Genomic DNA, 20,068 nt, shown 5'->3' with positions numbered 1-20,068 from the left:
TGCACATGTAGAACCTCTATCTGATTACTTACCTTCTCAGGGAGGAAATAGAAAAGGAGGAAGGAATAAAATTTGGAACTTAAAACTCTTTTTAAAAAAGTTTAAATTATTTTCATATGTAATTGAGGAAAATAAAATATGTTCAATAAGGGGAAAATATTGGACTCAGAATCAAGAACACTTAGATTCTAATCTGACACTTAGGGGTGGTACGATTCTCCACAAGTCATAAGATCACAAAATCATAGAAGCAAAGTTGGGGGGAACTATGAAGTTAATAATCTATCCCATCCCATTTGTCTAAGATCATAAAGATAATATCAGAGATAAGATTAGAACTTGGGTCTTCTTCATTCAAAGCCTCTGATCCCAGTCAGATCCTCTGACTCTACCATGTAACTCAGGCAAAACCCTAGGAATTATCTATTAATTTAAAACATAATTTCATCTCCATTGGTGGAGACTGGTGCGAGTTTTCCACATTGATGAAATCACAAAATTTTCATGTCTTTGAATATTTTAATGTTATATCATTTGAGCAATTGTTTAGTTCACCTAAGAAATCCTAAATGTTTATCATTTTGTCTTGAATCATTGCTTTACCTATCCAGATATATAACTACATGTTATAAAGAAAATTAATACATTTTTTTTAATCCTTAACATGGCATGGGGGGAAAAATTGTACAAACCAAGAACTTGAAAATGGCAGTGGTTTGAATTCCTTTCCTTTGTCTGAGATTTCTAGCTCCAGTTGCTTTGAGCAATACCTGGGAAAGTAATTATTCGATTACTGTATGCCACCTTTGCTTCATTGATTAATGATTCCAGTAAGCACCAGACTCATTTCACTGTAAAACTCTTCAATTTTGACATAAGAGGAGGTTTATTTAATATATGTTAATTGTGAGCCTTTGTCAGCAGGCTGGCTGGTGCCTCATTATCATGGCACTTAACAGCAGCCCCAGTTGTGATGAGTTGGTCCTATTGAGCCTTCATTGCAAGTCTTCTTGGAAGTGTGTATGACCATTCTACAAAATGGGCTTCTGGCTTAAAGCCACAGTCAACAACTCAAGGGAGGGATTTTATTGTGTGCTTTCTTTTTTTTTTCTTTGAACTCTAATCTTACAACAATATTAAATACTTTATTTCTCTGCAAAAAAAAAAGACTGTTTTAAAAAAGAAAAAAAACTAAAACAACTTTTGATGGTAGCATACCCATCTATTTAGATCTATTTAGTTCCCTACTTTGGGAGCTGTGACATTGATCAATACTTTCTATACCTCCCAACTCTACAGAAAGTTGGAAGGAGAGGTCCCTCAGATTGTCTAATACTGGCTATACATAATTACAGAAAAACTTTAGTTTTGCAAAGCTCTTTACAAATATCTCATTTGATCCTTACAATAATCCAGGGAGGTAGTAATATACTTATCTCCATTTTATACATGAAGAAACTGAGGTAGATAAAAGTTAAGTGACTTGGTGAGGGTCAGATGGTGAGTTTCTAAATGTGGATTTGAATTCAGGTCTTCCTAACTCTTGTACTAGTATTCTTTCCACTATCCCACCTAATTAATTAGCCCAATTTGCTCAATTCAGGCATAAGAAATTGAGGTCTAAAGTGATGAATTCATTTGCTTGAATTCACACAATCATGTCATTGAAATGGGTAGGACTAGGAGTCTGGATTCCTGACTCAGTGTTGTAAGTTCTGTCTCATAATCAGTCCACTGCTGGCCCCATAGCATGTGGATTATGATCATTACTAAGAGCAAAAGAGAACTGCCAATCTCCCAACCAATTGCCTCTCATCCCCCAAGCATTTCCTTGGCCATGGTAATAAGAGCATGATCTCTGTGAGCTTCAAAGATTTGGGATGTTCCTGTCCCTGCAAAATGTCTTTGTGAGGAAGTTGGATGACAGTTAATTGGGTACTCCATGTTAGAAAGATTCATTCTTTCATTTTGGATCAGATTAAATGAATTCTGAAGCTTCTTCTAACTCTGAGATTCTCTGATTCTCTACTGATAAAGCACTGACTTTGCCTCTAATACAGAACTTATATTGGATTCATATACATTGAGTAATAGATCACCTCACATATTTTGAGGTTGGGGATTCTGAGCTACTGCAAGGCAAAAACTCACTGAGTGATCATATTAAATATGGCACCCATATGGTGAGGTGCCTCAAATGAGAAGTCCAAAATAGGGGGAAACTAGCCTAGGTTGGAAACAGAAGTCAAAGCCTTAGTGACCATCAGTAGTGAAGTAAGGCTCAGGAATGGCCACTGCAATTCCAGCTTGGGCAAGATAGGAAGACCCACCATCAAATATGGATCTCACTTCTTCCAACACTAGTCAGACTAATTGCTCAGAGTTTGTCATACTCCTCAAAAAGAGGAGTACCACAGTTAAGGCTCTTCAGGACACTGGATTTTGCAGTTAGTTCAAAGGAGGATATAATAATTTATTCAATTCAATAATCATTTATTAATCAAAGATATTGGAGAGGTTTGCCCTTTTTTCCCAGCTAATTTCACAGATTTTACATCATTTTACAGATGAAGAGCTAAAGCTAACAGGGTTAAGTAACACAGCTAATTAAGTGACTGAAGCTGAATCTGAACTCAGGACTTCCTGACTCCAGGACTGGCATTCTATTCACTGCCCCACCTTGCTGCTCATTTTTCTTTACTTATGAATTTAAATGTTGTTTATCCCTCAGTAGAAAAATAAACTTCATGAGAGGAGGGTCCTCTTTTGCTTATTTTTGTATCCCTAGCACTTTGTATAGTTCCTGATACAAAGTAGGTGCTTAATATGTGCTGAATTAATGTTAAAATTCATAAGGGAAGCATGAGTCTCCCTACAGCATCTCTGCCAAATGGTTCTCCAACTTCTGCCTGCATCCTTCCAATGATGGTGAGCTTACTGAGGTACCCTGTCCTATTTTTGAGCAGCTCTAATTGTTAGGAATTCTTCTTCTGGGCTGAAATTAGCCTCCCTGAATTCTATCCAGAGCTCACCCCAGGGAACATGTAGAGATTACTCTGGCTTTGGCACATTTCCTAGAGGGTCTAATGGGAGCTCTTCACCCTGCTCCAAGTGAGTTTATAGGCAAAGGTCTACTTAACTTGCATAAACTGATCCACAGTGAGGCTATGAGGCTAATACTCTGTGCCAGGGAGAATCCAAGATGGATTCTTGTTTTTACTATGTAATTGCTTAACTGCTCATATGGCTTGAAAGGATGAGAATCAACAATTCTCTACTGTTTGAGCATCAGAAGTTACCATTTGCTCTCTCACTGTCTCTACCTTGCCATGTGTCCTATCTCTATTTCCTGAAATTCCCTGATATTATTTCCTGACTTATATAATCTAAAGATCCCTATGTCTTGCTCTCCATTGAGCTTATGAAACTCTAGGTAATCCTCCATCTTTCCTATGGATAAATAATCTTTTATGTTTTATTTCTCCCAATTAAAATAGGATCTCTTTGAGGATAGAGACTATTTCAGTTTGCATATGTATACCTTTAGGACCTAACATAATGTTAATAATAATAATAATAATAATAATAAGCACTTAAAATACCTTTTTTTATTCATTAATTAATTTGAGTAAGACAATAATCAGCTCATATTCAACCTCCAAACTTTCTGTATTCCAGATAAGGAAACTTCCCAGTTTTTTAATACCTGAAATCTCTATAGGACATTGTTTCAATTCTCTTTATTATCTTCTTATAATTTTCCTTCATTCTTGAAGAGAACCATGACATCAGGGAGGTGATGCCATGACATGCAAATGAGTTCCCCTCCAGAACCATCTGGGTCCAGTGGCAAGATATAGGTCAGGATGACTGGAGATGACGTTGGATTCAATAAAAGATAGTGGTCTTTTTAAGCGAAGGGCTTCAACAGGTCTCAGTTTGAGGCAATACCCATTCAACTGAGGCAAGAATCTCCTCTTCAGCTTAATCCAAAAAATATAAATAAATAAGACCATGATATCATGGAGGTGATGCTATAAAGTGAATTGTATTAAGGTGAGAAAAGAATATGCAAAATCACCTGCCTCATTCTCCTTGAATGTCATCTGAGTCTAGTGTTAAGATGTAGATCAGGATGACTGGAGAAGCCCTAAATGCAGTGGGAGACCTTGGCCTTTTTAAGCTAAGATCTTGAAGAGGTCTCAGTTTGACTGAGGCAGCACCCATTCAGTGATTAAGGCTCTGTAAGAAATGAGACAAAGATGGCCTCTTACTTTGTTAAAAAAAAAAAATCTAATCTGGGAGGGAAAGACCCTCAGGGTTTCTGGACAGAACAGTCACTCTGAGGTAATCAAGGTCCAAACAACGATCCATTGGTGCTTAGCCTGAGATCTATTTTTGGCCAATTAATGACAGCCAGAGTGATTTGAGTTTGAGATATGGGCCTTAAAAAATGAACATAGCCAGTAAACCCCAAGATATTTTGGGAGGTTTCAACTATCAAAAAAGAAAATATATTCCTTTGTGTAGAGCACCCACAAATAAGGGTATGGAAGGAAGGAAGGAAGGAAGGAAGGAAGGAAGGAAGGAAGGAAGGAAGGAAGGAAGGAAGGAAGGAAAGAAGAAAGGAGAGAAAGAAAGAAGGAAGGAGGAAGGAAGGAAGGAAGGAAGGAAGGAAGGAAGGAAGGAAGGAGGGAAAGAAGAAAGGAGAGAAAGAAAGAAGGAAGGAGGGAAGGAAGAAAGGAAAAAAGCATAAAAAAAAGAAAATTCCTTTAGAAAGGTTTGAATTCATCAGCATGTCTTATCAAACATAGTTTTAAGTAATGAAAATGTTGAGAGAACATGGGAAAATTGGGAATCGAGGCATTGATGGTGGAATTGTAAAATGATCCAAACATTCTGGAAACAATTTGAAACTATGACCGAAAAGCTATAAACTATGCATACCCTTTGACCTAGCAGTGTCTCTACTGAGTCTGTATCCCCAAAAACTCATAAACTAGGGAAAAGAATCCACATGTGCAAAAATGTGTGTAGCAGTCCTTTTTTGTTGGCAAGGAACTAGAAATTGGTTGGATGCTCATCAATTGGGGAATACCTGAATAAATTATAATATATGAAATGTTATACCTCAGTTTCCCTGAATTGCTCTGCCTCAGTTTCCCTGAATGTTCTGCCTCAGTTTCCCTGGTGGCAACCCCACTTCCTGGTCATTGGGACTGAGATAATTTGGGTTGGGAGCCCTGGCTACTCTTGCATTCCCAAGAGTCATAAAACTCCAGGTGGTTCATTTCTGTCTCAGACATCCTGTCTCTAGCTTCTTCAATTATTAGAATTTATGATCCTTCCTCTTTACCCCCAACCTGTCAGAAGTGAATTTATTGTCCTTTTCTGGAGTTCATGCTCATCAGTGCTCTACCCTCCCTTGCCTTTGCTTCCCTGATCACTGGAGCCCTATTAGAGTCTCAAGAATCCCTCTCTCATTGTTGGATGCTTTTAGACAAGAGTCCCATCCACCCAGCTAAGGGTCAGACACAAATTCCTGTATGTTTGCCAGTCCAAACTCTCAATTAATAAAATATTAAAAACCTCTAATCTCTATCTTGCCTCAGTTTCTCCAGCATTACAGAATGTAAAGAAAGATTATTGTTCTGTAAGAAATAATGTTCAGGCTGATTTTAGAAAAGCCTGGAAAAACTTACATAAATTGATGCTAAGTGAAATGAGCAGAACCAAGAGAACACTGTATACAATAACAACAAGATTATGTGATGATCAACTGTGATGGACTTGTGATGCAAAGTGCCATCCACAGCCAGAGAAAGAACTATGGAGAATGTGGATTGAAACATAGCATTTTTACCTTTGTTGTTGTTTGTTTGTTATTTTCCTTTCTCATGTTTTTTTTTTTTTTTTCCCTTTTGGTCTGATTTTTTTGTGTGTATATGATGAATATAGAAATATGTTTAGAAAAATTGCACATGTTTAATCTATATCAGATTGCTTGCTGTCTTGGGAACGGGGAGGAGGGAGGAGAAAGATAAAAACTTGGAACATAAGGTTTTACAAAAGTGAATGTTGAAAACTATCTTTGCATATATTTTGAAAAAATAAAATGCTATTAAGATAAAAACACTTAAAAATGCATCCCTTTCAAAAAAGATCAAAAATTAAAAGCATGTTTTTCTATTATCTATATACAAATAGTATGAGATTGCCAACTTTCTTTCTATTCAGTATATTTTTTATTAGTACAGTCTAACATAGGGTTCTTTTTGGGGAACACATCACAATTTTAACCATTGTAAAACCAAAAGCCACTAAAATCCCAAGACTTTTTTTTCCCTCTTGAATCATGATTGTAGCTAGGATAATGCTTTATCTCCTCCACTTTATGCTGAATTCAGTTTTTCCTAATTTCAAGTCCAGGATTCTCTCCATTGCACCATCTGGCTGTCACATGAAATTTATTCAGGTATAGAAATAAAGGATAGAGGTAGCATACCTCCTAATGAAATTCAAATCTTAGACCTAAAAAAAAAAATCCTATATCATTCAGGAAGACTTGATGATTATTTCTTCTTATGGAGTGTATTAGAGAGTTTGTGCTTAGTTGCCTCCAAATACAGATCTCATTAAGGATACTTATTAGGCATATGATGACAACAAAAAAAAATTCAGAATGATATACTATTTAGGACTATATACTCACTGAGTTATGGTCTAGAACTAGAAACATGGGTCTGTATTTTACAAAGTATTCTGATAAATTCAAACTTTTCCAGAGAAATTTTTCTTTCCTACTTACTTTTCTTCCTTCCTTCTTTCCTTCCTTCCTTCCTTTTTGCTTTCCCTTCTTTTTTCCTGCCTTCCTCTTTTTCCTCCCTCCTTTTCTCCCTCCCTCCCTCCTCTTCCTCCTCTCTCTCTTCCTCTCTCCCTTTCTCTCTCCTTTTCTTTCTCCCACTTTCTCTATCTCTTTTTTCTTTATTTCTTTTCTTTTTCTTTCTTTCTTTCTTTCTTTCCTTCCTTCCTTCCTTCCTTTCTTTTTTCTTTCTTTCCTTTTTTCTTTTTCTTTCTCTCTCTCTCCTTCCTCCCTCCTTCCCTTCCTTCCTTCCTTCCAAATTCTAGAACCATGTTTTGGGAAATCTTCTAGTTCACAACCCTCTTTTTACAGTTGAATAAACTGTTTCCCAGGTTAAACTGAGTCCCTGTTTATTATACAAGTAATAAATGGCAGAGTTGGTATTTGACATAAACTAATTCATTAAATGTTTCTTAGTTTCAATGTTCTCATTTGTAAATTTGGGATTAGAATAAAAGCTATCTCACACAGTTTTAAGTATCCATAAAGATAAAGTATGTGAAGTAGTTTGCAAACTATAAAATATTATATGGATGTGAACCATTATTATCATCTTAAAATATTTTACTTTTAAAACCAAACATTCACACCTCTTAAAAAGATCAATAGGCTCATGGCAAGAAGATATCTATAATATGAATAGCCTAGAGATAAATTCATTCTATGTTCCATTTAAATGTAATAATAGGTATCTATTCACTTAGGTTCATGTTCCAGTTTTTTAAAATGCCTATCCTTCCCTAAAGGATCAATCTTTAAGCTATTATATTCTGTCTCACCAGACATATTTCTTGTGGTTAGGTTTATATTGGTTGTTACTTAAGTCTCCCAGAAGGAAAGCTCTCAGAGATCAGGTTTGAAAAAGCAAAACCTTTCAAGATAACATGGTATGCAATTTGTTGAAGGGCCACCTGCCAAAATATACATGCAAACACATAAACTGGAATTCAGGGCAGCAAAAGTATTTTGGTCACTTAATTTTCCACACAAGGAATGGTATATTTCTTCAGAGAACTTCCTAGGACAGCACAGAAAATGGACTCTGGTTAAGATAAACAAGGTATATCATGTATCAACCTCTGATCCAAAGGATAATTTTTGATGACACAGTGCCCTGACAAAAAGGCTTGAAGATTAAATAAGAAGTCAGAGGACATTGGCTATAGGAAATTAGACTTCTAAGTATGCCATTAATTAGGAAGATTAGATAGGTCCTAATTTTGTTTAAAAGAGGGGAAACTATTTTTGATTAATATTTATTAGTGGAGAAGTCAGCTTTTATTTTCTTTCTGACCTTTTTTGAACACATCTTCATTTGCACAAGTAGCTGGAATTTTCTATTAGAGCCATTGCCTTCCTTTCATGTAGCTTAAAATGCTTTTTCAACATTATCTTATTTATTCTCAAAACGGAAAGGAAAGGAAGCAGCAGGTATGTTCCTTAATTTGGCTTTAGAGCAAGCTAATTGAACAGATTTCTATGGAGAATAATTTGGAAAAAAAAAAGAATAATTTGACATGAGCTTGGTTAACAAATGCATAAGATTCACATTCTCTTAGATCAGAGTTCAATCATATAATTTGAAATTAAAAGAACTTTTAAGAAAGCATCAAAAGTTTCATCACATTTTAATATAAATATTTCATTGTATTCTTATAAAAGTTCTCAAGAATTAACTTCTATTATTATCCCCAGTTTTCAAATAAAAAAGACTAAGACTGACAGACATTAAGTGTCTTGCTCTGAGTTACACAGCAATTAAGTATCTGAGACTGGATATGAACTCAGGTTTTTCTGACTGTGGGTCGTGCACTTATATTTTGAAAATATTTTGATAACTATATTTCAATAAAATTTATTTTCTATATCTTTTGTTTTATTCATTTAAAAAAATATTCTGAGAAGTGTTGTATAGATTTCACCAGACTATGAAAAGGGTCCATGACACAAAAATAATTAAGAATTTTTGATCTATTGAGATGTCCTCATTTTGCAGTGTTCAGAGGTAAAGTGATTTGTTTAAGATTTACAAATAGCAAATAGGAGAGTTAGGATTTGAACCTAGCTATCCCTGATTAAGTTTAGTAGTCTTTATATCCCTCCCTCCATTTTGTCTTCTTAATTGAAGCTTAGAATTGAGAAGGTGACTCTATGATTACCTAATCCAACTCATTTGTATAGTACAATTTAAATGGTCCTACAAAAAGGCCATATGTTTTTTCAATCTCTTGCCCAATGTTAAGCACACAGTAATTCTTAAATAAATATCATGAAGTCAGTCATTTGCAGGAAGAAATGTCATGTTCTTCTTTAAGCTTTTCCAAAATAAATCACATCAGAACTTTTAATCTTCTCTCAAATGCTTAGTCATGGAAATTTATTAGGGAGTTAGGCTTTTCTCTTACTTTTTTTTTAGTCGAAGGTAATTAAGGGTTAAGTGAATTGACAGCTAAAAAGTGTCAGAGGCTGAATTTGAACTCAGATTTTCCTGACTGTAGACCAAGTCTATCTACTGCATTGCCTAGCTATCCAAGATCTCTTGTCTCTAAATGGAGTTTGCTTTCAATTACACTATGATTCTTCTGCACATTGTACAAATATGTGCTAAAGATTATGAGAGATACAAAGAAGGCTTAGACATCCACATAAGGAGAATATGAACTAGTTGGGGAGGGTTATTACACACTATGTGAAAATTTAAGTAACAGCAGAGCAATGTGTGGTTAATTGCCACACAAATGATGGAGAAAAGTAGTAACAAGACCCTCTTCCTTTTTATTAAATGTCAAAAAAATTTCCTGGATGGATTGTGGGTTCACACACCTTTGCAAAAACTCTGCTTCCACTTAGGGGTCTGTGAATTACAGATTGGTTATAACTAATATAGGCAATAACCATCATGATGGGTTGTGTCTCCTTTCATGAAAACAAAAAAATTAACTCAAATTTATATTTCTAAGCTTACATTTTCAATTCATCATGACCATATTTAGGTTTCTTGCCTTTTTCCCCATTAGACTGTAAGCTCCCTGAAGGCAGGGATTTTAGTTTGCCTCTTTTTTGTACCCCAGTGCTTAGCATAGTACTTGTTACATAGTCCATATACATAAGACATATAAAAATGTTTATTGATTAATTGATTGATTGATTTTCTCCTAGGTGTCAGTAAAGCATTCTGTGGTGATTGTCCAAGGACATGTGGTATCAGAAGGAGTGCTACTCTTTGGCCAGCAACATTTCTACATCTGTGAGAACTTCACCCTCTCTCCTCTGGGGGATGTCTATTGTACCAAACACTGCTTGTCCAAGTGAGTTCCTTTGTTCTTCCAAGGTGGTGACCACACACAGTCTTCCCAGTAGATTCCTGCTAGAGTTTTATCCTGAAAGTGTTTGCAAAGATGGAATGGAGAGCCAGGATGCCTCTGGCTTTCCATTTGCTTCTGTTCTTTTGTTGTAATCATTTTGTTCATGTCCAACTCTTCATGATCCCATTTGGGTTTTCTTGGGCAAAGATAATAGAATGATGTTCTATTTCTTTATGCATCTCATTTTGCAGATGAGGAAATGGAGACAAACAGGTCAAGTGATTTGCCCAGAGTTACACACTAGTTACTTAGTGTGTGAATTTTCTTTTGAACTCAGGAAAATGAATCCTGCTTGACACTCTATGAACTACCTGCCTCAGAATTGTTTAAACTATTAAACATTTATATAGTTTCTACACAGGTGAAATTTAATTGATTACTTATGGTACCCATCCTGAAATATAAGCAGATTAAATGAGTTTCATTTCAGAAGTTTTATCATGAACATTTCCTGGAAGATAATAAATGAGTTTATGGGATAATTTTGAAGATTCTCCCATATTTGACTAAATAATAACTGAGAATGAAACATCTTTTTTTCATTTTTCTTCATTCCTAAAACTGAGCATTATACATTCCTGCTATGGTTTAGAATACCTGATGCATGAAATAAGTAAAATTAAGTTGTCTATTCATTTGTCAAATCCTTTCCCCCATAAAAGGTATTTGATGTTAGTCTAAGAAAGCATAGAATGCCTCTATCTTGGTACTTTAACAATAAAAGATACAAATCTTTACATTAACCTTCTCCTCCATACTATTAGCTCTTCTACAAAGTTATCTATTAATAGTTAATAGGATAAATAATAAAGTTAAAAAGATAACTCCTATTTCTATGTGTTTGCACTAATCTCTCCCATCCCTAAGGACAGGGACATTTTGTGTTTTGTGGTTGTAATTTCTCCAGTCCCTTCCAAAATGCCTTGATGGCAGATGTTCTTCATATTTCTTGGTTGAATTTTAGTTTCCTCATCAACATCAGCATCAATCTTAATACATTTTTATTAGTCAGGTAACACTGTGCTCTTCAGGAGAGGAAGATGTATAGTACATGGTCCCTTCCTTCAGGAGTTTACAATCAAGACATATCATGTATCGGTGCCAGATTTGAGGTATCTATATTAAGACTTCAAGGAGTTCCAAAGCATGAGAGATTGTGTCTGACTTAGGTACATCCAAAGATTTCATAACAAAGGTGGGATTGGAAAAATGGACCCTTGAAAACTGGATCATTTTCTGTTATCTAGACAGAATAGACTTGTGGGGAATTGGGACAGTGAGGAACCAATCATATGTGTATGGTAATAATTCATGATTTATTTAGTTAGTTTTCACAGTGCCTTTTTATCACATGTGCCCTCATGTTAGCTAACATTGGAAAGAATCTTTTGCTTCTAACTTATATGTATATTTATCAAAATATGTAAGATTTAGATGGCTTTTAAGAAACCATACAAAACTTTTCAGCAAAATCTAGTTTTTACCTCTTAGAAAATCCTCCCCTAAAATTCTAGGTTTTTCAAATATTCTCCTGTCTCTGAACCTTAACTACTGGAAAGCAGACTTTATTAGTTGACCACTGAGTGTAGATATTTAATAGCCCATTTTTATAACTTATTTAGTCTAGAGCAGAACAGGAATTGAAGGAAAATGGATGGAAATGGGGCATGGGAAGGAATCAGTCTACCTACCTCCTCTTTGATTCAGAATTGCTTGAAGATGTTTGGCATTCCCTTCTTTTCTAATCTCCATCTTTTATTTATATAGAATGTTCATTTAAAAAGGTCTTTTGCTGTGCCCAATTGATGAAAGTCCTATGTTTCTCCAAGGCAGTAGGGATTGTAATTAATACTTGGCGCACTCCTACCATCTTATTGCTCATGTTTTATTGATACTGATCAATATTGAAAATGGGTTTGTAGAGTTGGCTTCCTCAAAATATGAGCACTTTCTACTCTAGCTGAAGAAATAGCATATGCAGGTAAAGTCTGGAATGAGCTACTGTTTCTCTTTCTAGCACTGGTTTAAATCTAGTTAGTGCTAGATGATATCTTATTGATCAGATAAATTACATTTATGAGATGACTCTAATAATAATCAAATTGGCCATTTCTGGATTTCTATAAAAACCAAATTGTCAAATACAGATATTCATCTAATCTACAATAATAAAAGATAAATATTATGAATGAAAATTCAATTTCTCAAAGCACACATAGGAACGAATACAAAAATATGTTCTCTTTTTTAATGTAAATGGAGAATTTTATTAGTTTCTTATTTAGGGTATCATTTTTACCCAACCTATCTCAAAGAGGTGGTTGTAAGATGGTCGAAAAATTATCTGAGTTTCTCAAAGACAATCAATTTGAGATAGTCTCTTATCAGAATAAATGCCTAAGTGCATAGTCCATTCAATTGTTTTCTGAATGTATAAAAGCAAACCTGCTAGAAATGAAATCTATAAGAACTGGACCACTTTTCTCCAGGAGCATAATCAACTATATCCAAATTTGAATTGGAAACTTAATGATTTTTACCTTTTTCATCAAGGATAGCATTGCTAATAGGCCTCTTGGCAATTATAAGTATTCTTGCCCTGATTTTACATTGGTTTACTCTCATCCTTTCTCATATATTTTTATATAAATCATGAAGCATAGAGAAGTTTGGATTGGTGTGTGATATTCAGTTCTTTAATCTTGAATTCATCACATTAGCTGTTTAATGGATTTGATGGTTTGTTTTGTTTTGTATTTTTTTGCAATCTAAACCATCTAATTTATTATTTTAAGAGCCTATGGACTCTTTTAGATCAAGTGTTTTTTATGGCAGAAATTGATAGTTTCAGGCCATTGTTTTCTAACACCAGTTCTGATAAAAACAAAACAAAAAAGCCACCTGTGTCCATGCTATAGCAATAGGTGTCACTTATGCCAATTATATGTTCCAGAAATATCAGAATTCAAATCATTATTGTTAGCAAACTTAATGAAGATAATAGTTAAAGCCATTTCAGAAGTTTATTTGTCGATACCATGACAACCAATCATGGCAAGGAATTGTGAACAACAGCCAATTACATCTGGCTTTAGTTTACATAAAGAAAGCCATGGACACATCTGCTCCTTTTAACTTACTGCCCTCAAGGGAAATGAACTCACATTTATTTCTCTGAAGCCTTAGAAGATGGCATTCACAAACATGCTTTTATTAACAAAATTATGTAAGAAAAACTCCAATTCTGATTCTTTTTGTGACAATCACTTTGAGCCAGCCATATAATTCTATATATTTCAGAATTTTTTTCCTTCTCTAGCCAAACAGCTTCTCCATAGCATATTGGCAAAGTTTCTAGGGAATGTGCAAATTCTTTAGCAGTTCTTCATGGTTTTCCTCTTTTGTTCATCTCTAGTGTAGAGGAAAGAGGATTGGATTTGAAATCAGGAGACTTGGGTTTGAATCTTGGTTCTTCCTTCTATCAGTAATATAATATTGGAAGAGGCATCTGCTAAATGGAACTAATAACAATATCCACATTGTCTGTCTCACTGGGGGGGTTGCTGTGAGAATCAAATTAAACAATGTCTTTTAGAAACCATTAATGCTATGTATACTCAGTGTTGTTATTACTAAAATAGTTAGATTTTCTTATATGATTATTAAAAGCATCCACTAGGCAATTAGGATATCAATCCTAGAAAATGTCCTATTTATGCTAAGGAAACTTACATAAAAATATTCTTTCATATCATAACCTTTGGGTTTTCTGAAGGTTTGCTCTTTCTTTAAATGTTGGATAAGATAATAATAATAACTCACATTTTTATAACACCTTGAATTACAAAACACTCTGCCTCCATTATCTCATTTGATTCTTAGAACAAATGAAGTAGATAGCAAAAATATTATTATACCCATTTTGCAGATGAAAAAACTTAGATGTATAGAAATTAGGATATTAGTACGAAATTCTCTAATACATGAAAAAATCAGGACTTGAACCCAGGTCTTCTGACTCAAAATCCCATGTATTTGCCATTTTTCAGTTTTTCTTCCCTTAGATTTGAGAAAAAAAAAATTGACCTGCTACATTTAAGTCTTGTGAAAATAAACTCCTAGGTTAAGACAAGCAAGTGCTGTTGACCTCAATCTGTCCATTTAGATTTCATTTTCTGTAAACTGCCTTCCTCTTACTTTTTTGAGTTGAGAGAATTTTCATGACCCTCTCTGTGCTTATTGACTTGTTATCCTTGAACCTCACTTTTTAGATAGCTACTATAACCCAGACACATCAAAGGAGGTATACTCCTGCTTTTGGACTTTTTTGACCTACTCTACTGACCAGCCATCTACAAGATCGGGGCATGTTCATCTCCAATTTTGGCCAAGAAAGGAACAAGGCAGAATGAATCTGGGATCTTTCAGTGATTGTATGAAGGACAAAAATAACTCTACTACTCCTGTCCTTTCCAATTCTCAGAATTATATGTGTATGATGTATATAACTGTGGTAGGGATAAAACATGTCATTTTGTGTATATATAACAATAACTATATATGTTGATAGTATAAGCAATCATCCAATGGAGGACAACTGACTCCAACTAAATAACAAGTTAGAGTAAAAGAAGAACTCGGAATTCTGAGTATAGAATAAAGAATAAGCAATGAGTTAATTGAAGGTTTATATAGCTCAGAGGCTTTAGAGAACTAGGCCTTGGCTGCTATTCTGCCCCAACCAAAGGCTGGAAATAGGCTGGCCTATTCAAATTATGTTCCCTTGAGTGATTAAGGAAACTCAGAGTAATTCCCAGCTAGAACTGGGGAAAATAGGATTGAAGTAAACAGAGGAAGTTTACTTGCTCACCAGAGAGGGAGAAAAACAACAGAAAGACAGACAGAGACAAAGACAAGAGAGATAAAAAGTGAATGAATTCCCAGGTCATGAATAGGATTTATCTGCTGAGCAGGGGCAAGTATCCAGAAATAAGAAATATTTAAGTAGAACTTATCTCCTAAGCCATTCAAGGTTAGACACTGTTTTATTAATTCTCTTTCATTATTCAATTGCATTAATTTGTACTTTAAGAAAACCCTTACACTTTAAGGAGATCATGTTGTACTTAAGATAAGGAAGTTGTAGCAAAGGCCACTAGTTTTTTTTTTTTTTTTTTTTTTTTAACCAGTATCAACACTTTATTGTTTCCAAAGCATTTTACATTTCTTAATTTATTTGAGCTTCACAATAACCAGTATCATTCCCATTTTACTGATGAGGAATATAAGATTAAGACTTAATTTGAAAGCTTGCCATATCTCCAAAATGTCCCTGTATAAAGTGCTTCTCTCAAGCAAAATGGGTGTTCCCTAAAAGCCAATATAACTCAATTGAATTAAACTGAATCTTTATAATGATTCAGGAAAATAAGCTATCTTCACAAATCACCATAAAGGCCACTAGTTTTGTCAAAAATTTTTATTATTTTTCCTTTACTTTACAAACCAGCCTCTTAAAGGATTCAACCCAAATCTTCTCCTTTGTTAGCACCAAAAGCTAATACAAAATTACCCTCTCTATGTTTGATATTAAATTTAGAAAACAACCCATAAAGCAAATGTTCTTGTAAATAAACCAATTTATTTATTTTCCATTTGCGTTCATTTTGAACACTATTTTTTTCTCTTGTTTTCTTCCAGCATCAGTGATCCATTTATTTTCAATATGTGCAGCAAAGACAGACCTTCAGATCATTACACTTGCCATCGACATTCCTATGGTGACATTAAGGAGATACATAAGATGCGCTTTTTGCTACAGGTATGTATCCATCAAAGATACCCCAAGTAGGAAAAGCAATGAGTTAGAGGAAAGAAGCTTTAAAATGTCAACTATTTTAAATATTCCCAGATTTCAAAGAACCATTTTGATTACTTTGAGCTAAGTAATAAATACAGAATGCTACATGAAAATTATTTGAAGAAACTGAAGTCATTTAACCTAAAACACAAGGGATATGACCATTGTCTTCAAATATTTGAAAGCTATTCTGTGAAAGAGGGAATAGCTTTGCTCTGCTTGGCCCCAGAGGCAGAATTAGAAGTAATGGGTAGAAGTTGCGAACAGGCAAATTTATACTACAGTGTCATGGAGAAATTCCCAATAGATGAAACTTGCCAAAGTGAAATGGGGAGCCTTAAGGTGTAAAGGGACCCCCCTTTCTAGTGATCTTCAGACAAAAACTATGACATGATTTCTTGGATTTGATATAGAAAGGATCCTCCCTCAGATATAAATTAAGCTAGATGTCTTGAGGTCCTTTAAACTTTGAAATTGTCTGATTCCTTATTTCTCTATGAATGTCTTTTAGAACTATCTTTTTTAGCTGCCCAGGCAATCTCAATCTTAGATGTCCTGATATATCATAATTATAATTGAAGTGTCCGCTTTCTTTCTCCCTATGAAAAGGCCATTTATCTCAAAAATTGTAGCTCCCAGGTCTCTGATACAATGATATGTCATCAAAGAAAAGATTGTTTTGAAAACAGTAGTTAGATGTTTTTCTCTAAACTCTTTCTTGGACATCTCACCACAATATGGCTGTGACTCCAAGTTCTCAAAGGCCAGAACAAAATAATCATCCCAGACAGATCTTATTAAATTGTACAAGGTTTGAGAATGGGCCAACTCAAGTACTTTGTAGAGGGGATTTTTTTTTAGGTTCGATTTAGATTAGATGGCTTCTGAAGTTCCTTCCAACTCTGAGTTTCTATGATGCTGTGACTGACTATGTGCCTTCCCAGAGAGAACTCTCTGAGCTCAGTTTGAAGGGGCTTGTGGTCAGACAGTTGGCCAAAGGATGATGAATATTTATGACAATAGCAACCCATTAAACTATTTTCTAAGCCTTAGAAGTATTACAGTATGCATTAAGGGAGGGAGTCCATACACCAATGAAATCACAGATCTTTCTTCAAGTCAAGTCAGCCAGCTTTGATTAAGCCCCTACTATGTGTTGAAGACTATAGATATTATGCTGAACACTATGGATATAAAGAAAAACAAAAATAACAAGTTATGTTCTCATGGACTTCTGTGACAGTAAATTAAATCTGGATTGGTAGATAAAGAGTGTCTAAAAGTAAAAAACAATTTAGTAAGTAAATTAGAAAGTAAATTCAATTGAATTGAAATTTTCAACTTCATTCTATCCATTCAGTTCTTTCATTCAATTTAATCAGTATTTAGTGACATACACTAGTTATACAAAAAATAAAAATTCACATTAAAAATATTTATTAAGCACCTACTATGTTCCTAGCTTTGTTTTGAGTGCTAGAGATTCAAAGACAAAAATGGAAACAATCCTGTCCCTCAGAGAACTTAGATTCTCCATTCATCATCTAGAGATCAATAAAGTCAGTAAAAACTAATTTTTTTTAAATAGGAGATTGCCTTGGAAATCTTCTTCAGAAATGGTTATTCCAAGTTTCTTGTCTTCCACAACAGTGACAGAAGCAGAGCTTTCAAGAGGTAATGATTGGGTTAGAAGTTTGTGTAAATAGTTGGGGGAGTTGGAGGTGGGATAGGGACAGTGGGAGGGAAGGTTAAAAAAATAAATAAGATAACCAGAAAAGGAGAAGGATGAGGGAAGATCACAAGTATATAATAAGCATTTGGAACAAAAAATGTTGGACACAACCTGCCTCAAAGTCTTGTCAGATGTCTCATATTGACATGGAGATAAACCTGAATTTCCTGCAGACCATGAGCCAAAAAAAGATTATCATTTGAGCAGTACACCCCACCCTTTTTGCCATAAGAGAGGAGAGGTTTATCACACTAGAAAATTGTCCAACAGATGATACTGTAGAGGGCCAGAACTCTGGAGAAGTATACTTGAAACAAGGTATTAACTCAGTGGAACTGATGAGATAATGGTTCTCTAGTTCACATATATCTAGTATGATATAATGATATAATCACTCTAGATTGGCATATACTCAGTATGCTGTAATGATGTAATTGTAATAGGGTATTGAAACTGGGGACAAAGTCAGACTCAGACAGAGACTAGTTGAGACTGGCAGACTGGCAGACTACTAGAAGAAACTGGGTTAGATTGAGACTGGGTCAGATTATGAGAGACACAGACTGTGAAGGAGACAATAAAGACTTTGGACTCTAGTCTTGTCCATCCTCGTGGTGACTATCCTGCTGAGACCAAGGACCTTCTGGAGGAGCTCCAGAAAGCTAGCCTGGACTGTCTCTTTCTGAGGTATAGGAAGTTTTGATCTGTACAATAGTAATAAACTCATGGATTAAAGTAGTGAAAGGAAATAAAGCATCTTCTCTTGCAACAATAAAAAAAATGTGAAATGTCCTCAAACTTCAGTCTTAGAGATTTAGGTTGACTGTTTTCCATTGGTTTATCTTGGAAGTATCAAGAGAATCCATGGATAAAGGGAAAAAATATGAACTAGATGGCTAATTAACATCCCTTCTAGCACTAAGCCTTTCAGATCCTGTTTCTATACACTCAAATATCTAATGTTTTCATTTTAAAATTTTAGTTCACAACACTTAAATGCAATCTTCCTTTCAAATCTCTCTTGCCCAGTATGACATGTCTTTAATTTGAAGAATTCCAAGTTGCATTGCTGTCTCCCACTTCTGCATTGGCATTTTTTAAATGAAGAGAGACTATTTTTATTTCTCATATCTGATATTTAAAATACACTGCTTTGGGAAGACATATTATCTCACATCATCTTCATTATCTTCAAAATTCATTTCAGATTACAAATAGTGCATACACTCACTGATGAACATCTAAATCATTTGCTCTTCTTTAATTTGTGTATCAGAAAGCAATATTTGCATAATAGACAGGATTGTAGGATCAGAGATTTAGAACTGGATGGAAATTTCAAGAAATTGGAGAAAACTGATGTTCAGAGAGGGTGACTTTTTCAAAGTCACACTGAAAGTAAGTTGAGTCAGATTCTCTGAGTCTATATCTATCTTTTTTTCCATTGTAAAAGATTTAATATCAGAAACATCCAGATCAATATCTGCCCTTAATAGGAACTAGCTGCATTTATTTTTGTTGTTCAATTGTTTTCAGTTATGTCTGACTCTTCATAATCCCATTAGGGGTTTTCTTGGCAAAGATATTGGAGAGGACTGTCATTTCCTTTTCTAACTGATTTTTAGAGATAAGGATACTGAAGCAGATAGATTAAATGCTCAGGATCACACATTTAGGAAGTGTTTGAGGCCAAATTTGAACCCAAGCCTAGTGTTCTATCTGATAAATCAGCCAGCTACACAAATCACTTAACTTCTCAGTGCTCTCAGACATCAAAGACTATAAACTAGGTTCAGATTCACAATTATATCATGAAGGGATTTGTAATAAGGAGAGCTCTCTGTACTCATACAGTCTTGTCTGGATAGATGCACAGCAGCAACAACAACAGCAATGATAATAGTAAAATCATAACACAAATACATTTCAATTTACTTGATTTTATCTAGGCATCTTGGGAAAGTTCTTTCTCAAGCAACAAATGTCCAAGTACTTAACCTTCTCGTGTACATAATCTTCACTGAAGATAGAATTTGCTTTGAAAACTGTACCATGTTCTTGTTCTGCTTATCAAAGTAGCTGAAATATACCAAATGAAATTTTAATTTAAATTATGACTGAGAATCTAGTACAAGTTTAGTCTAGCATAAGAATCATCTTGCCTGGAATCATTTGCTATTTATATAGCTTAATTTTGTAAGTAGTTGTAACCTTGTGTCCATGGACACCATTGGAAAGAGAAATTTCTC

General features: G+C 34.7%; 1 protein-coding gene across 1 annotated transcript in view; it reads left to right on the top strand.

Annotated features, from left to right (window-relative positions):
* WDFY4 (WDFY family member 4) overlaps positions 1 to 20,068 on the top strand; it is a 370,289-nt gene that overhangs the window by 238,893 nt on the left and 111,328 nt on the right. Inside the window, exons 44-46 of the mRNA XM_051981900.1 lie at positions 10,022 to 10,170; positions 15,928 to 16,048; positions 17,676 to 17,761. Coding sequence (XP_051837860.1) covers positions 10,022 to 10,170; positions 15,928 to 16,048; positions 17,676 to 17,761 — 356 coding nt within the window. The remainder of the gene's footprint in view (positions 1 to 10,021; positions 10,171 to 15,927; positions 16,049 to 17,675; positions 17,762 to 20,068) is intronic.

Source organism: Antechinus flavipes, chromosome 2 (assembly GCF_016432865.1).
Source record: "Antechinus flavipes isolate AdamAnt ecotype Samford, QLD, Australia chromosome 2, AdamAnt_v2, whole genome shotgun sequence".
NCBI lineage: Eukaryota > Metazoa > Chordata > Mammalia > Dasyuromorphia > Dasyuridae > Antechinus > Antechinus flavipes.
Note: the sequence above shows the minus strand (reverse complement) of the source record. Positions and strands in the feature narration are given on the sequence as shown.